This window comes from Nicotiana sylvestris, chromosome 8 (assembly GCF_000393655.2).
Source record: "Nicotiana sylvestris chromosome 8, ASM39365v2, whole genome shotgun sequence".
NCBI lineage: Eukaryota > Viridiplantae > Streptophyta > Magnoliopsida > Solanales > Solanaceae > Nicotiana > Nicotiana sylvestris.
In genome coordinates this window covers 60,206,900-60,226,043 of record NC_091064.1, presented here as the reverse complement: position 1 = coordinate 60,226,043, position 19,144 = coordinate 60,206,900, and the positions used below count along the sequence as shown (strand labels likewise).

The following is a 19,144-nucleotide window of genomic DNA, read 5'->3' as shown; positions in this document are numbered from 1 at the left end:
GCTAGACCTTTAATTATTTAGAGCTAATTTTGGGTTGAGCTTGAACCCGGAGAAATTATCTAAGGCAAAATTGGGCTCCAAAAGAAAATCAGCCCAAAGAATTTGTGGACAGGCATACAGTTGGAGAGCTCTCGAATGGGCAAGCAAACGTTAGACCAAATTCCGTACACCCATGCCTTAGATGGTAAAACCCACATCCATGAATACCAAGTAGACCATTTAGATAAGAAACTAAATACAACAAAGCTTAAAACTGGACCCATAATATGAAATAAATAATACACCAAATTCTGGACTGGGCTTAAGCCGGCTACCTCACATGGGCCACTGTCAAGCCCAAATGAAACTTCAACTTTTCGAGTCAGATGGATCCCAAACATTTAACCAACCAATAAAAATCAAAACAAAATTTATTTATTCATGTATTTGATTACCAACTAACCATGAAAATTATGACTCAATCCATTCATGAATGTCACCCTAAATTCCCAACTTCTTTAACCAAATAAAATTTGTGTTTTTGCGAAGCATACATAAATCATTCTACTAATATTCAACCAAATTAAGAAGATTTTCAAACAACTAATCATGTCAAGAGGCTATACATGATTCAAGATTGGGAGTATTCATACATAGCTGAAACTAGTGGCATAGAATCCCTACATGTATAATACTTTGGGCAGAAGTTTACCAGAAACATTCCACACAACAAATTCAGGATCCAAGGTATAAGGTATTCAGTCCCCAACTAGTACAGTCCTCAAACAATGACAACATATTCAAACAGACATGAAACACCAACTCGATTCTAACTTTCAACTAAACATTAGGACTGACTCGATAAAAGTAGACATCAAATTTACAGAATAAAGTGTAACTTAAACCAATGAAGGAAAAGAATGACAACAGAAGAGAGAAAAGAACAAAAAAATGTTAAACAAAATGGATCTGAAGTTTTCACATCCAGTCAGCATATTATAACTTCATACTTTTGCATTTCACAATTTGTGAAGTACCTGGGTATAGCAACAAAGAAAGGAAAATTGTGAAATCAGCCAATATAAAATATCGAACAAAAAAACAACAACAAAGAGAAGCAATCAAAACCACAGCTTCAATGACCAGCTCTACTTCAGCTTAGAAAACCAGGAATTTTCATGAAAATCCTTTTGAGTTTTTAAGAGAAAACAGAGATGCAACTCGAGCAAAAAACCTTTTAAAAATGCAGAAACCTTTTGAGTCTTTTTTCAGGGTATGAGTGTCTGATTTTCTGTATAGAAAAGGTACTATATATAAGCACCAAAGATGCCCTGTGCTGAAGGAATTATTCCATCAGCCACAAAGAGCATATTCTAACAGAATTGGACAGCTGGCTGTCCCTCACTGGTTTCAGTACTTTGTACTCACCAAATGAGGCCAACTGCCCCCTATTCTAGAACATTCCAGCATGGGTTTTATCCAATTTAAGAATTATCTACCCCTTTATAACCCCTTAAGTTTCTTTACTTACAATTATCCCCTACAAATCCTTAAGGATTGACCATTATGGCAAACAGAAATAATCAAACAAGTAACAACAAACGGATCAAAAGCAGAAACCACAGAGCCAAAAATTGAATATCTAAAAAATTGAAAATAATAAACCTAAACCTCCAAATTCATAATGAACTAACATTGCTCTTCAGATTGACCTTCTTGGTAATACCAGATAGACTAAACTCGGCAACTTAGGCAGGTATTGAGGCAACTCGTTTAGAAATTAAACTAATCAAGCAATTAAAACATATCAACAAATTAGACGAATTAAAGATGCCTAAAACTACACTAATGAACTACACTATTTTTTTAGAGTTAGATTAACTAACGGATCAGAAACAAGACAAACAAAGATAACTAAAACTAAAAACGGACTCATCGTACATTATGAATTAAACTGGTTAAACACGAAGTAAACCAAACAAACCCTATTGACCCATAGATTATGGCCTCCTGAATCTCTTTTATTTTGGTCACATAAAAGAAAACTAGAAAAAAAAACGGAGTGATGAAAAAGAGAAGAAGATAAAGAAAAGAGAAGGATGATGAAATAGAAAAGAGAAAAGAGAAAAGAAAAAAAAGACAAAAGGAATATACCTATACTGAAATGGAAAGCAGGTGGCTCAGGCAGAACTCTGGTCATTTTCGATTTAAGTCACAATAGGTGTTAGATGACCGTTCTCGTCGAGAACAAACAGGTAACACCCATTTCCGGCTTAAATCCTCTTTGGAAACTCCAATTTAGGTTTGCATGCCACCAGATCTAAAATTGGTGGAATTCAGGTGGGATTTGGGTGAAAGCGTTTAGGGATTTAAGAAGAGGAGAGGACGGGGGTTGCCTGGTAAAGATTTGAAGAAGTTTGGAGCAACTAGGGTTTGGAACCGGATTTTTGGATAAACAATTTGAGGATTTGGGTGGGGATTTTGGAGAAAAGGCTTGTGGATTTGAAAAGAGGAAGGGACAGGGGTTATGGGGTATTAAATCGAGGATGTTTGGAGCACCGGAACCGTCGTGAGGCGATTTCCGGTGGCGGTTGGCGGCGGAGACGGCGAGGGAATATGGGCAGCTAGGGTTTTGCTTTTGAGAGGTTAGAGACGGAAATGAGAGGATTGATTTTTTTTTGGAGGGGGGGTCTCTGATTCAGACACTTTTAAAGGAATTGAGTGACCAGTTCCAAGCCATTGGATCAAATGAATCCAACGGCTGAGATGAAAGATGGGGTAAAACGAGGTCATTTTTTGGAGCTGGGGTTGGACTGGGTTCCCTGGGTTTTGGGCTTGGGTTAGGGACAGATATGGCATGGCATTTGGCCCAAATTCAAAATAAATTAAACCCCCTTTTTTCAATTAACCAATTATTTCCTTTTTTTTTCTTTTGTTTTAATTAAAATCCTATATTAAATTACTAAATTAATCCAAATTGTAAAATTAAACTAGTTATATAATTACAAAATATTATAAAATTACTTGATCCTAAATTGAGAGAGAAAAAACCAATAATCTAAAAATTAAAAGGCAAAAAATGTAAAATGGGCCATTTTTGTGATTTTTAGTTAATAAAACAAATAATTAACTAATTAATCCTAAAAATATCAAAACAAAACCTAAATGCAATGCATGGTATTTTTGGAATTTTTTATTATTTTAATAAAAATTAAATGTGCACAAAAATGCAAACAATTAATAAAATCCTACAATATTCATATAAAATGGCAAATAAATGGAAAAAAATCGATTTTCTTGGATTTTATAGGAGTAATTCATGCTCACAGCTGCCCCTCTTTCCTCGGAAACACGAAGGGTTTTCGGGCAAAGATAAAATGAGCAATTACGAGCGATTTTTGCCCGTTTGAAACTCCATGAGAAGCATCTTTTGAAAAAATCTGACCGAACCTTGCTTTGGAGGTTACCTACATATCCTTGGCTATAAAGGAATTAGGTCAGTATAGTTCTAGAAGTTTTGGTAGCTGGGACTACCAGGGAAACTGTGATTTCACTGTTGTTGCTGTTGTTTCTGCTTGCTGAGCTCCTTATTACACTGAAATAAAAGATGAAAAGCTAAACTATCTAAGTCTATCAACTATGAGTTACAAGATTCCTATCTATAAACCTTCTAAAGCTTGATCTTGAGTCTTGTATTGTTCTTTCTGCAGACTGTGATCTGAATCTTGATGCTCGTTAGCTGCAACCGCTATTTCATCCTTGTTCAGCTATTCAAATCAAAGCGGGACATGCAAAACTTGTGCCTTCAATCATATCTTGAGCAGTCCGCATCTTTTCTCTGCTTCTACACTAAGAGTTCAACTTCTTTTCTTGTTCTTCTTTTCTTTTGTTTGGGTTGAGACTTCTTTTTTTGGTCATCTCAAACCTTGTACCTCACGGTGAAAACCTATTCAGACACCAAAGCAAACAAACGAACGAAATTTTCTGCCCAATTTTCACTAGAAAAATTTCGTGAGTTATTGTAACAAAAATCTAAACTATTTCTTTATTGAAAGCAACTATAATCGAGATTGTGTATCCCTGAGAAAAAGAGATTAGGGAGTGAAGACCCTATATCTAGAATGCAATCAAATGGGGATCGAAGGCCCCAGGTTAGGAAGATTACCAGGTTATCCTCGAGAAATGACCGGGTTATGCCAGACAAGAAAAAAGGTCCTCGGGTTATGCCGGGGAAGGTCATCGGGTTATACCGGGGAAGGTCCTCGGGTTATGCCGGGAAAGGTTATCGGGTTATGCCGAAAAAGAAAAAGGTCTCCGGGTTATGTCGGGGGGGGGGGGAGGGGGCGGGTCCACGGGTTATGCCAGAAAAGTCATCGGGTTATGTCGGAAAAGAAAAAGGTCCTCGGGTTATGCCGGGAAAGGAAAAGGTCCTCAGGTTATGCCGGAAAAATCATCGGATCATGCCGAAAAAAGAAAAAAGGTCCTCGAGTTACGCTGGGGAGGTCCACGGGTTATGCCGGGAAAGTCATCGGGTTATGCTGGAAAAGAAAAAGGTCATCGGGTTATGTTGGGGAGGTCCACTGGTTATGTTGGGGAAGTCATCGGGTTATTCCGGAAAAAGAAAAAAGGTCCTTGGGTTATGCCGGGGTTGTCCACTGGTTATGCCGGGAAAGTCATCGGGTTATGTCAAAAAAGAAAAAGGTCCTCGGGTTATGTCGGGGAGGTCCACGAGTTATGCCGGAAAAGTCATCGGGTTATGTCGGAAAAGAAAAAACGTCCTCGGGTTATACCGGGGAGGTCCAGGGTTATGCCGGAAAAGTCATCGGGTTATGCCGGAAAAGGAAAAAAGGTTCTCGGGTTATGCCGGGGAAGAAAAAAAAGGTCCTCGAGTTATGCCAGGGAGGTGCACGTGTTATGCCGAGAATCAACTAGGGAGTGGAACCCTATGTTGGGAAAAACACAGCTAGAGATTGGATACCCTAGGCTACCATGATTTTGAATTTTTCTTCTTCTTTTCTTTCTTATTTCTTTTTCTTATTCCTCCTTTTTTTCACTTCACTTTTCATTTTATTTAGGAGAATGAATGAAGAGTTTAAAAGAACTTCCCTTTTCGGGTCAACTTTTGCTCCAGAACCGCTTTGGTTTCTGTGTGCCTTGCTTTTATTGCACCTGCTTCTTGCAGGGTTGTTTTGGACTGCACATGTTCTCCTGTTTTCAAATCAAAGAACAATTTATCAGTTTGAAACAGTGGTTGGTTTTTGTGTCCTTGATTGTTTTGATCACTTGATCTCGGCCCAACTCTTTTGATGAAAATCTCCATTGCTCGCTGGCTTTATGGAGATCGATTTCCTTTCTCAACCTAGGGATCTTGACTTTCCAAAATTTTGCGTGACGGTTAGCCCGTGTGGGGCTTTTGCCTTTTCATCTTATTTTGCCTTTATGGGCACTTGACTTTGGATTTCTTTCCTTTTCAATAATTTTGAATCTGGAGCATCGGCCATCATGGCCAGTCGAGATCGACTTGATGCACCTACTAAGGCTGGGTGCTTTTCCTTGAATTTTGGCTTTTATTAAGCAGAACCCTGTAAAACCAATCTTGCCTTCTTTTCTTTATATTAGTTTCGGAGGAGGATTAAACCGAAAGGGATTCAAAGAAAAGTAAACAAAGGACAGGATAATGAATTTAACAAGAAGTGTCCCTTTCGGGGGAAGGGAAGAAGGACTTATCTAGAGTGCATGCAAACCTCAATAGACATGACATGCTTCTTGGACTGGATACCCAATCGTGCAACCATCATAACTCTTATCTCAAAATCGAGAAACCTTGCCAGGACTCTATCAGTGCCGATGGTTGTAAGGAATTCCTTCTTTTGATCAATGACGCCCTTTGCGGGTTTTCACCAACTGACCTCTCTCATTTATCTTCTCACCATCGCCTCTTAGTGCTCTTTGCGAGTTTTCACTAACAAGACTCTCTCATTTTCAATTTCTCTGCTCACCATCGCCTTACAGTGCCTGTGTGGGTTTTTACCAATAAGACTCTCTCATTTTATTTCTCTCATTTGATTGTATCAGATTCCAACATCCTTCCATTTTGAACATCTTTACCAATTGATCAAAAGGACTTTGAACAGGTTTTAGGGTAAAATATTGGATTGAATTACAACTTTGGAACCTTTCAGGCGAACTGTCGCCAAACCATTATAAATTCTGCCCTAGTTTCAACTTTGGGAAATGTAGATTTTTGTTTTGGTGTAACTAAACCCCAGAGAGAGGCTGCCTATGTATCATTTCGGAATCAAGTCAAACGTAGTTCAGGGAAACCTTTTTTTTTCAAAGCATTTTCGGGTTCCAAAGAGGGTATTCAAAGAAAGGTAACCGGCTCAAAGGGTTAGCAAAAGGTTAAAGTATTTGGGGTAGCGAGAATAAAAGCCTTCGTCATCCCAATTGCATAATATCGGTACCGCACAAGGGTTAAACGTAGTACTTTTTGACCGCGTCTAAGTTGACAGCTATTTCAGGGTCATTTCCTTCAATGTCTTCCAAGTACAATGCCCCTTTCGGCAATAATTTCCTTATAATGTATGGATCTTTCCAGCTTGGAGCAAACTTTCCTTTTGCATCCTTGTGATGCGGGAGAATACGTCTCAAAACGAGTTGCCCCACTTCAAAGTTCCTAGGCCGCACTTTTTTGTTGTAGGCACGGGCCATTCTTTGTTGATACAACTGCCCGTGGAAAACTGTGGCCATCCGCTTTTCATCAATCAGAGTCAACTGTTCTAAACGGGTTTTGACCCACTCACTATCCTCAACCTCGGCTTCAACGATGATTCGGAGAGATGGAATTTCAACTTCTACAGGTATTATGGCTTCAGTGCCATAAACCAATAGATAGGGTGTTGCCCCAACTGATATGCACACAGTTGTGTGATATCCCAACAATACAAATGACAACTTTTCATGCCATTGTCTGGAGCTTTGAATCGTTTTTCTAAGAATCTTCTTGATGTTCTTGTTTGCTGCTTCAACAACACCATTAGCTTTGGGACGATAAGGGGTAGAATTCCGATGTGAGATCTTAAACTATTCATATACTTCCTTCATCAAATGACTATTCAGATTTGCAGCATTGTCCGTAATGATAGTTTTAGGAATACCAAAATGGTAGATTATGTTGGAGTTCACGAAGTCTACCACTGCTTTCTTAATGATGGCTTTGAGAGTGACTATTTCGACCCATTTTGTGAAGTAGTCAATAGCAACCAATATGAATCTGTGCCCATTTGAAGCTTTTGGCTCGATTGGCCCGATGACATCCATACCCCAAGCAACGAACGACCACAGTGCTGACATAGGATGCAGTCTGAAGGTGGCGCATGAATCAGATCCCCGTGTACCTGACACTAATGACACTTTCGGACAAAACTGAAGCAATTGTTTTCCATGGTCATCCAGTAATAGTCCGCTCGAAGGATTTTCTTTGCAAGGACGTATCCATTCATATGGGGTCCGCATACTCCTGCGTGCACTTCATTCATGATCCTTACGGCCTCATGGGCATCCATACATCTTAGAAGGTTTAGATCTGGAGTCATTTTTTACAAGACCTCTCCGCTCAAGAAGAAGCCACTATCAAGTCTTCTAATGGTTCTCTTTTGGTCTCCACTAGCTTGCTCGAGATATTCTTTTGTTTTCAAGAACCTTTTAATATCATGATACCATGGCTGGACATAGGTCTCTATTTCAACTACGTTGCAATAACCATGTCTTTCTCGAATTTGGATTTCCAATGGGTCAATGTGAACATTGCCTGGATATGGTAACATCGAAGCCAAAATGGCTAGTGCGTCGGCCAACTCATTGTGAAACCGAGGGATGTACCTAAACTCAACAGATTTGAACCGCTTGCTAAGATCTTCCACATGTTGCCTGTATGGAATAAGCTTGACATCCCGAGTTTCCCATTCACCCTAAGCTTGTCGGATAATCAAGTCTGAATCTCCCATGATTAACAGTTCTTCCACATCTTGGTCAATTGCCATGATCATGCCCATAATGCAGGCTTCATACTCGGCAGTGTTGTTTGTGCAGAAAAACCAAAGCTGGGTTGTGGCCGGATAGTGCTGACCGGTGGGTGAGATCAAAATTGCCCCAATCCCGACATCTTTTGCATTCACAGCTCCATCGAAGAACATTTTCCAAGCATTGGTGTCTTCTGAAATTACCTCGACTGAATTAACTTCCTCATCCGGAAAGTAAGTACTTAGAGGCTGATATTCTACATCAACATTATTCTCAACTAGGTGATTCTCTAAAGCTTGAGCTTTTATTGCCGTGCGAGTGATATAGACTATGTCGAACTCGGTGAGCAGGATTTGCCATTTTGCTAACCTTCTTGTGGGCATCGGCTTTTGGAATATGTACTTCAAAGGATCCAACTTGATGATAAGATAGGTGGTAGGCCAACAAGTAATGCCTAAGCTTTTGAGTGACCAAAGTTAAGGCGCAACATGTTCTTTCCAACAAAGTGTATTTGGATTCATAACTAGTAAACTTCTTGCTCAAATAGTATATTGCCTGTCACACCTCCTTTTTGCGCGCCCGCCCCCGAAGGGTTAAATGCGCGAGGGGAGTTTTTCCAATTTAAGTGACAATATTCGAAATGGGATTATTTATTTAATTCAGAGTCGCCACTTGGGAAAGGTTTGGCTTTTGGTGTCCCAAGTCACCGGTTTATCTTGAATCCCAAATCGAGGAAATTTTCGACTTTTCCAAATGAAGTCTGCGAACCAGAAATTCTAAGTAAGGAATTCTGTTGACCCGAGGGAAGGTGTTAGGCACCCTCGAATCCCGTGGTTCTAGCACGGTCGCTTAAATTGTTATAATGGCTAAATATCTGATTTAAATACAATGTTATGACTTACATGCTTTTATTAAGTTTAAACCGCTTTTATCATTATCACTTATTTTATAGAATTGCAACGTCGTGAAAATGCATCTCGAACCACGTCACAATCAATGCGCCCGTGATTGTCAACACATTTTGACTTCGTTGAGATTTGGATTTGGGTCACATCAATGTGCACCCGAATTTAAGAATATGATTTAATTAAGTCGCGCCTAAAGAGACTACCGCATTATTATTTTTGAGAAGGCCATGAGATTTACTAAACGGCCTAGCCTGAATTCTAAATATTTATTATGATTATTTATCGAGGGCCCCGCAATTTTGCATTTTTTATTTGGCGAGGCTCGTCTCTATTTTAGAAAGGATATCCTAAAGTGGCTACATTTCTAATACATTTGTCCCTAAAATTAGAAGAAAAGGTACATGCTAATTTAATTATATGCTTTGGCCTGATCCGGATTCTTATGATTAATTATTTACAAAGTTAAGAAAACGTTATACTTTAATGGAAAAATGCTTTAATCTGACAAGAAATCACATACGAGCTAACGAAATATAACACTTAATCCGAACATTTCTTGAGTTGAACTTAACTAAACTTATTTAGGCTAGATTAAAGGATTTAGCTACTAGATATTGTTACCAATGGGACTTTGAATGTGACCCTATGTACTGCCTAATGGAACCCAAAAAAAACTAAAATGAAACAGAAACAGCATTGTACAAGGTCGGAGTATACGTACCCCGTACTAACAAACAACTGACGAACTAACACAAAGGGCTAAATTCAATCGAGTATCAGTACATACTTTCACACTATTGAATTATAAACTAATCAATTTTTTACAGACCCGTTAATGTACCATGAATATTACAACAAATACTTGAACTTCTTCAACCTTTTCATTTCATGCTTTCAAACTGTTTCAGTTACATCAATATGGGACTTGAAATGTGTACCTGGAATGCCGAAATGCAAAGAGGAAGAAGAGAATAACAGGGAAGATCAGCAGCAGCAGGAACCAGAGTAACAACAGCGAATCAAAACAACACAGTAGAGCAGATTCTATTGCAAAGGGTGGAACTATAGTTGAAGAGAAAGTAGCCAAATGAAGCAGCACAACAGTGTGGTGGAAACAAAACTCCAGACAATCCAATTCCAAGATATACCAAATGCAACAAAACACTAACAGTAATCTCGATTGAAACTTAGAAGAAGCAACACTACCTAACAAATTGACAACAGATGAACTTCAGACAAACAAAACCAAGTTTCTGATTTCCTAATCTGTTTTATCTCTTTCTTGCTCTCTTTCTATTTCTGTATATATGTGTATCTATGTATGTCTCCAAACCTCTCTTCTCAGATCTCTCTTGATCTCCTCTATCTTTTCCTTAACAATTTCCCTGTCTCTCTCTATTATCAGATGTCTCCCTCTAAAACTGATGGAAGTCCTCCTCTTTTATAAGCCTAAAGTCTGCCCTTTAACAGCCTGTTAGATTAATCAGATACCCCTCCCATGTGCTGTCCCTTTTCAGTTCCACTTAGCTATTTAATATTAGAAACCCATCACATTCCCTGGCAGACTTACCCTTTTGAAAGAGGTTTAATACTTCTTAACTAAAGCAGGGTAATGGGCAGCAGAATATATATCTGACAGCATGTGCTGTCGATTATTTTATTCAAAAGCCCTTATGCAGGGCACAGGCTGTGCACAAATGCACCTGTGGTGCACAAATGCGCATGTTGTGCAGAAAGTGCACATGCCCTCCAATTCAGAAGTTAAACAAACATTCCTTTTACATTTCTGATTCAAATTAACAACTATAAGTAAACAAACTCAGTTCCTAATTGATTCAAACAAATGTGTCCAGAAGCAAATCGATTTGTTATTGTTCAGGCAATTGAAACTAATTGACGACACATGTCGACTCGATTATATTAATCATAACATGCACAATCGTAGCCAAAAATCAGACATTTAACAGTATCGACACATGATTTGAATTATACTGACTAAACAAAGTGGTACTCGAGGAATCAGTTGATCAGTCAAAATTTGAAGCTCAATTATTCGCACAGCACATACATACATACGCATTATCAGAATAGGAGAGGGATTCAAACAAACACAGAGGTTCAGGTAAAGTGGACAAACAACAGTTGATAAAAATTCAAAGACACAAATTAAAACAAAACATGAACAGACCTTTAATCAATCACATGGACTAACAGAAATAAGAAAAGAAAAAGCAAAACTCACCTTAAATCTCGAAAAAAAATCAAAAGCCTTAACTTGGACTCGGACAGACCTTTCTTAAGGCTGAACGAACTTTAATCAAAGTGTTTCTCAGATGAGAAACACTTCGATTAAGGTCCATTAGACCTTAATCTCTTCGGCTTGAATAGACACGGAACATGCCCGGAGAAAACTAGGGTTCAAAAATTAGATCTGGGATTCGTGTTTCCCTGGTTAGATTCGGACCGAACCAAGCATGGTTTGGTCACGAGGGGGGTCTGGGGACTGTCTGGTGTGAAGTTGAGGTCGATTGGTGTAAATCGGGTTCTGACTCGAATCTTCAAATGAAGATTCGAGAAGGTGGGAAGGGATTCGAACTAAACGGCCAACCGATCAATGTTCAGGGCGGTGAAGGGGTTCTATGGTGTTCAGGCGGAGGTCACCGGCGTTCATGCCGCCGGGTTTCTGGTGAAGGGAGATGGGGGCGGCTCTAGGGTTCCGGGGTTCTTTGTGAGGATGATGAAAGGCAGGGGTATTTGGATAGGGGGTGGGGTATGAGGGGAAGCTTATATATGGAGTGGGTGAATGGATCTCAGCCGTTGGATGAGGCACGATGAAGGGCCAGGATCCTTCAGCTCGAGGGAAACGGTGTCGTTTCAGGTGTTGGGGTCAAAGTTGGTTCGGGTAACGGGTCGGGCAAATGGGGTTATGGGTGAGAGATCCGGACCGTTGGATCAGCTTGGTTTGAATGGTTGGGATGGATTGGCATTGAAACGACGTAGTTTTGGTGTTAAACTACGTCGTTTTTGCTGCCTGGGGAGTGGGCTGTGCGGACTGGTGGATTGGGCCATTCATTTGGGCTTCAGATTTTATAATGTTTGTGGCCCAAATTCATTTTAAAACAAATTTTCCCCTCTTTTTTTCTTTATTTCTAATTTCCTAAATACACAACCTAATTAAATGAAACTAGACACCATTAATTAACACTTAACATATTTATTTAACGCGTATAAAATGTTAAAAGTAGGTAAACTTAAACAAAGCAACAAATCAGGACAAAAGAAATGCGTATTTTTTTGATCTCCTATTTAACAATCGGATTACGGTTCACATTACGCACGAAACATACATTTTGTATTTTGTTTTAATAAAAAATGGGCACAAAAATCAAAAATAATTAACAAAGTGCCATGTAAAATCCAAATTTGCATAGCAGGACCATTTGTTATTTTTTTTTAATTCTCTTGGAGCGATTGTCGCGCGAAACAAAAATCACGTGCTCACAGCTGCCCCTCTTTGTTCGGAAACACGAAGAGTTTTCGTGCAAAGATAAAGTGAGCGTGTATGAGCGATTTTTGCCTATGGACTACTCCGTGTGAAGCATGTTTTTGAAAGATCTGACCGAATCTTGCTTCAAAGATTTCCTACATATCCTGGGCTAAACAGGAATCGGGTCAATGTAGTTCGGGAAGTTTTGGCAGCTGGGACTATCATGGGATTGCAATGCTTGCTGTTACTGCTGTCGCTGTTGTCACTGCTGCGTCACTGACCGCCTTATTACAACCAAAGGAAAATTGGAACTGAACTAACTACTTATATGAATGTCAACTGCGAGTTACAAGATTCCTATCTATGATTCTTTTGCGACTTGATCTTGGGTCTTAGCTGATTGTGCTTGGAGACTTTGATTCGAATCTTGATGCTTGCGAGTTGCGGCGACTTGTTCAATCTTTGGGATACTGAGTGAAACCCGACTGGCAGAGTTCAGGACCTTAGTCAAATGTTGGAGCCGATCCGCCTTCCATTTACTCTGATATTCTCGGGACATCTTCTTTTTTGTCTTTTTTCTTATTTGATTCTGAGTTGAGACTCATCTCGTGGGTCATTTCGAATCGTGTGGCTCGAGGTTAGACCTGCGGGAGAAAACAAACAAACGAACGAAATTTTCTGACCCAGTTTCACTAGGAAAATTTCGTGAGTTATTCGCCAGGAAGTTCATAAAATTGATGAAGGAAGATAAAAATGTTCAGTTCAGGGTTGGGGCCCTAATACAGACTAGCTGGGGAGAAGTTCAGTTTTAGAGTTGAAACTCTAATACTGACCAACTGGGGAAAAGTTCAGCTTAGGGTTTAAAACCCTAATGCTGACTGAAGGAAAAGTTTAGTTTAGGGTTTAAAACCCTAATGCTGATTACAGGAAACAGTTCAGTTTAGGGTTTAAAACCCTAATGCTGGCTGAAGGAAAAATTCAGTTTGGGGTTTAAAACCCTAATGCTGACTAAAGGGAAAAACTCAGTTTAGGGTTTAAAACCCTAACGCTGACTGCATGGAAAAGCTCAGTTTAGGGTTTAAAACCCTAATGTTGGCTGAATGGAAAAAGTTCAGTTTAGGGTTTAAAACCCTAATGTTGACTAAAGGGAAAATTCAGTTTAGGGTTTAAAACCCTAATGCTGACTAAAAGAAAAATTCAGTTTAGGGTTTAAAACCCTAATGTTGACTGCATGGAAAAGCTCAGTTTAGGGTTTAAAACCCTAATGCTGGCTGAAAGGAAAAAAAGTTCAGTTTAGGGTTTAAAACCCTAATGCTGACTAAAAGGAAAAATTCAGTTTAGGGTTTAAAACCCTAATGCTGACTGCATGGAAAAGCTCAGTTTAGGGTTTAAAACCCTAATGCTGGCTGAATGGAAAAAAATTCAGTTTAGGGTTTAAAACCCTAATGCTGATTGCATGGAAAAGCTCAGTTTAGGGTTTAAAACCCTAATGCTGGCTGAATGGAAAAAGTTCAGTTTAGAGTTTAAAACCCTAATGCTGACTAAAGGAAAATTCAGTTTAGGGTTTAAAACCCTAATGCTGACTGCATGGAAAAGCTCAGTTTAGGGTTTAAAACCCTAATGCTGGCTGAAAGGAAAAAAGTTCAGTTTAGGGTTTAAAACCCTAATGCTGACTAAAAGGAAAAATTCAGTTTAGGGTTTAAAACCCTAATGCTGACTGCATGGAAAAGCTCAGTTTAGGTTTTAAAACCCTAATGCTGGCTGAAAGGAAAAAAGTTCAGTTTAGGGTTTAAAACCCTAATGCTGACTAAAAGGAAAAAGTTCAGTTTAGGGTTTAAAACCCTAATGCTGACTAAAGGAAAAGCTCAGTTTAGGGTTTAAAACCCTAATGCTGGCTGAATGGAAAAAAATTCAGTTTAGGGTTTAAAACCCTAATGCTGATTGCATGGAAAAGCTCAGTTTAGGGTTTAAAACCCTAATGCTGGCTGAATGGAAAAAGTTCAGTTTAGGATTTAAAACCCTAATGCTGACTAAAGGGAAAATTCAGTTTAGGGTTTAAAACCCTAATGCTGACTGCATGGAAAAGCTCAGTTTAGGGTTTAAAACCCTAATGCTGGCTGAAAGGAAAAAAGTTCAGTTTAGGGTTTAAAACCCTAATGCTGACTAAAAGGAAAAATTCAGTTTAGGGTTTAAAACCCTAATGCTGACTATTTGGGGACAAAATTCGAGAACAACGACTGACCTTTTTTTTTGAATTTTCTTGTTTTAGTAAAAGACAAAAGGGAGTTTCGTGGAAACTTACCTTTCGAGTGAATTCCTTGTTGCCAAAATATTTATTGTACCCGTGTACCTTCTTTTTTGGGCGACACGTGCTTCTTGCACGATTGTCTTGGATTAAACCTGTTTCAACTCTTCAGACAAAGAACAATTGTTAGTTCGGAAATGACGGTCGGTTTGGTGACCTTGATCGTTCCCGGTTGCTTTATTGTGTCTTCATTTCTGTTGCGAAGTCCCGCCATTGATTTGATTCATATGTCGGAACCTTTTAGATTGCTCAGGCTTGTATTTCCAGATTCTGTGATGATTTGCCTCGTAAGGCACTTTTTCTTTCCCTCTTTTTTTGTCCCGTGTTGCTTGGAGGTTCTCAACGGGGGTTCTATTGGAGGTATTCTGCGAGGATTTGTACAAAAGGAAGCTCTGTGGGGGAGTATTTACAAAGTGGATTCTTTGTGTGGACTTTTATACAATGGGGCATGCTGGGTATTTGTTTCAAGGCGGGCTTTCTAGGATTTGTTGGGGTAAGCTTGTTGGGGAATTTTTACAAAGGGACTTGCTGGGGATGTGCTGGGGAAATTCCAACGGGGATTTTTTTTTTTATTATTGGGGAGATTCTGCGGGGGATTGTACAGGAGGAGACTCTGTGGGGATTCGTCCGAAGGCAGACTTGCTGGGGGAAATTTCTCTTTTTTCCTCTTTACTTCGAACGCCATCAAACAACATGATTTATCAAGTTTGGACAGACGTACCAACAAAACGAGGTGTTTTCCTTCATGAAACGGAATTCCGTGAAAACAAACCTGCCACCTGCCCTCTCCGGTATATCCTGAACTTGGGGTTAAAACATAAAAAGGGATTCGAAGAGAAACAAAGAAAAGATAAAACAAATTTCAGAAAAGGAGTGCCCCCTTCGGGACGAGAAAGACTTATCTGAGGAAGATAATGCTGGCTTTAAATGACATGACATGCTCTTTGGACTGGACGCCTGACTTTCCATGAGCTTGCGTTTCCCTCAACCAGAACGGATCTGTGATTTCCAAACCTGGTGGAACTTTGCCGAAACCTCCTTGGGTGGGGTCACTCTTTCGGCCAACAGCGCCCTTTGCGGGTTTTCGCCGGCTGACCTCTCTCATTTCTCTTCCTGTCATCGCTTGATAGCACTCTTTGTGAGTTTTTACTAAACAAACTCTCTCATTTTGGTTTCTCTACTCCCGTCGCCTCGTGGTGCCCAAAGGTTTTCACCGACGAGACTCTCTCATTTTATCTCTCTCAATTCAGAGTGTGTCGGTCTCCATTTGTGACGCTTATTGGTTTCCCAATATCTTTGGTAATTGATTTGAAGGCTTGTGCTTGGTAAAGAGAGGTAGATGATACTAACTTCCAAACTGCTCGACGTGCCCCGATTTTAATTTCAGGGTGAATGGGATTTTATTGTTGGTGTGACTGAACCTCAGGGAGAGGCTGCCTACGTATCCTTTCGGAATCAAGTCAAACGTAGTTCAGGCCTCAATCAATGTTTTTTTTTGTAAGCGGCTCAAAAGTTTGTAAAGAGAATTGGGCGGTGTTTGGGGAGTAGTGGGGAATAAAACCTTCATCATTTCAAATGTGTCAAGACTACTGGAGTATAATTCAGACGTAGTATCTCTTGACTGCATCCGCATTTACTGCTGTGTCGGGGTCATTTCCTTCGATATCACCTAAATACAATGCTCCTCTCGGCAATATCTTCCTTATGATGTATGGGCCTTTCCAATTTGGGGCAAACTTACCTTTTGCTTCCTCATGTTGCGGCAGAATACGCCTTAGTACCAGCTGACCTACTTCGAAATTCCTCGGTCGGACTTTCTTGTTGTAAGCACGGGCCATCCTTCGTTGGTATAACTGTCCGTGACAAACCGCGGCCATTCGCTTTTCATCAATCAAAGTCAATTGCTCTAACCGAGTCTTGACCCACTCGCTGTCTTCGATTTCTGCTTCGACAATGGTTCGAAGCGAAGGAATTTCTACCTCTGCCGGTATTACAGCCTCGGTCCCATAAACCAAAAGATAAGGAGTCGCTCCTACTGATGTGCGTACCGTAGTGCGATACCCCAACAATGCAAATGGTAACTGCTCATGCCACTGTCGGGAACTTTGGATCGTTTTCCTCAAAATCTTCTTGATGTTTTTGTTCGCCGCTTCCACAGCACCATTGGCTTTCGGCCGATAAGGAGTAGAATTCCTATGCGTTATCTTGAATTGCTCGCATACATCTCCCATCAAGTGACTGTTCAAGTTTGCTGCGTTATCTGTAATGATAGTCGCAGGAATACCGAAACGACAGATAAGATTTGAGTGTACAAAATCCACTACAGCTTTTTTAGTGACCGACTTGAGAGTGACAGCTTCTACCCATTTTGTGAAGTAATCGATGGCGACCAGTATAAACCTGTGTCCATTCGAAGCCTTCGGTTCGATTGGTCCAATGACGTCCATGCCCCAGGCGACAAATGGCCAAGGTGCAGACATGGGATGCAGCTCCGTGGGAGGTGCATGAATCAAATCACCGTGCACCTGACATTGATGACACTTCCGAACGAAGCTAAAGCAATCCTTTTCCATGGTCATCCAGTAATAACCTGCTCGAAGGATTTTCTTTGCTAAGACATACCCGTTCATGTGAGGTCCGCACACACCTGCGTGTACTTCGTGCATGATCTTTCTTGCCTCCTCGATATCGACACATCTTAGAAGATTGAGGTCCGGGGTCCTCTTATACAACAATTCACCGCTTAGAAAGAAACCACTTGCATGTCGCCTAATGGTCCTCTTTTGATCTCCAGTAGCGTGCTCGGGGTATTCTTGTGTCTTTAGGAACCTCTTGATGTCATGGTACCACTGCTGCGTATTTGATCCTTCCTCGATTATATTGCAGTAACCGTGTCTTTCCTTGATTTGGATTTCCAAAGGATCGACGTGGGCGTTGCCCGGGTAGGGTAGCATTGAAGCCAAAGTAGCAAGCGCATCTGCCAGTTCATTGTGACACCTCGGGATATACCTGAACTCTATTGAGGTAAAGCGCTTGCTGAGGTCCTCCACATGCTGTCGGTAAGGGATAAGTTTGACATCCCGAGTTTCCCATTTCGCCTTGAGCTTGCCGGATAATCAGGTCAGAATCTCCCATAATCAGTAAGTCTTCGACATCCTGATCGATTGCCATATGCATGCCCATGATGCAGGCTTCATACTCAGCTGTATTATTTGTGCAAAAGAAACGAAGTCTAGCTGTGGCGGGATAATGCTGACCAGAAGGCGAGATCAAAATTGCCCCGATCCCTACACCCTTGGCGTTCACGGCTCCATCAAAGAACATCTTCCAAACATGAGCTTCCTCCGAGACCACTTCTACGGTGTTTACTTCTTCATCTGGAAAGTAGGTATCCAATGGCTGGTATTCCTCATCGACCGGATTTTCGGCCAAATGATCTGCTAACGCCTGGGCTTTCATTGCCGTGCGAGTGACATAGACTATGTCGAATTCCGTAAGCAAGATTTGCCATTTAGCCAGTCTCCCAGTAGGCATTGGTTTCTGAAATATATACTTCAAAGGATCCAACCTGCTTATGAGGAACGTAGTGTGGGCTTGGAGATAATGTCTCAGCTTTTGAGCAACCCATGTGAGAGCGCAGCATGTCCTTTCCAGCAGAGTGTATTTGGCCTCGTAGCCGGTGAATTTCTTGCTCAAGTAGTAGATTGCTTGCTCCTTCTTTCCGGTTACGTCGTGTTGCCCGAGGACGCAATCGAAAGAGTTCTCCAAGACTGTCAGATACAAGAAAAGTGGCCTTCCCGATTCTGGAGGGACCAAGACCGGGGGATTCGAAAGGTATTCTTTGACTTTATCAAAAGCTTCTTGACATTCAGTGGTCCATTTAATCGCTGCATCTTTCCTTAACAGCTTGAATATGGGCTCACATGTGCTTGTCAGCTGGGCAATAAACCGACTGATGTAATTCAACCTGCCCAACAGACTCATCACGTCTTTCTTTGTTCTCGGGGGAGGTAGATCTCTGATGGATTTTATCTTAGTTGGATCTAGCTCGATTCCTCTCCTGCTTACGATGAAGCCCAAAAGTTTGCCTGACGGAACTCCGAAAGCGCATTTGGCTGGGTTCAGCTTCAAGTCATACTTCCTTAATCTCTCAAAGAATTTCCTCAAGTCTTGGATGTGATTATCCTGCGTCCTGGACTTGACTATCACATCGTCCACGTACACCTCTATTTCCTGATGCATCATGTCATGGAAAATGGCAGTCATGGCCCTCATGTAAGTAGCCCCAGCATTCTTCAAACCAAATGGCATGACCCGGTAACAGTAGGTGCCCCAAGGCGTGGTGAAGGCAGTTTTCTCGGCGTCCTCTTCATCCATCAATACCTGATGATACCCAGCGTAACAATCTACGAAAGACTGTATCTCGTGTTTGGCGCAATTATC

General features: G+C 40.6%; 1 protein-coding gene across 1 annotated transcript; it reads right to left on the bottom strand.

The window, feature by feature from the left end:
* Positions 1 to 7,577: 7,577 nt before the first annotated feature.
* LOC138875098 (uncharacterized) lies at positions 7,578 to 8,384 on the bottom strand. The gene is made up of 2 exons (XM_070153918.1): positions 7,993 to 8,384; positions 7,578 to 7,908 (listed from the first exon to the last, which is right to left on the bottom strand). Exons 1-2 carry the CDS (start codon positions 8,382 to 8,384, stop codon positions 7,578 to 7,580), a joined length of 723 nt encoding a protein of 240 aa, XP_070010019.1.
* Between the last annotated feature and the right edge of the window lie 10,760 nt (positions 8,385 to 19,144).

Bases quoted from the DNA above. Each gene is read 5' to 3' on its own strand.
- LOC138875098 (XM_070153918.1), bottom strand. From the start codon at position 8,384: ATGCCCACAAGAAGGTTAGCAAAATGGCAAATCCTGCTCACCGAGTTC. The intron at 7,909-7,992 runs GTTAATCATGGG...TATTCCATACAG, and splicing joins GACCAAGATGTGGAAGAACT to GCAACATGTGGAAGATCTTA.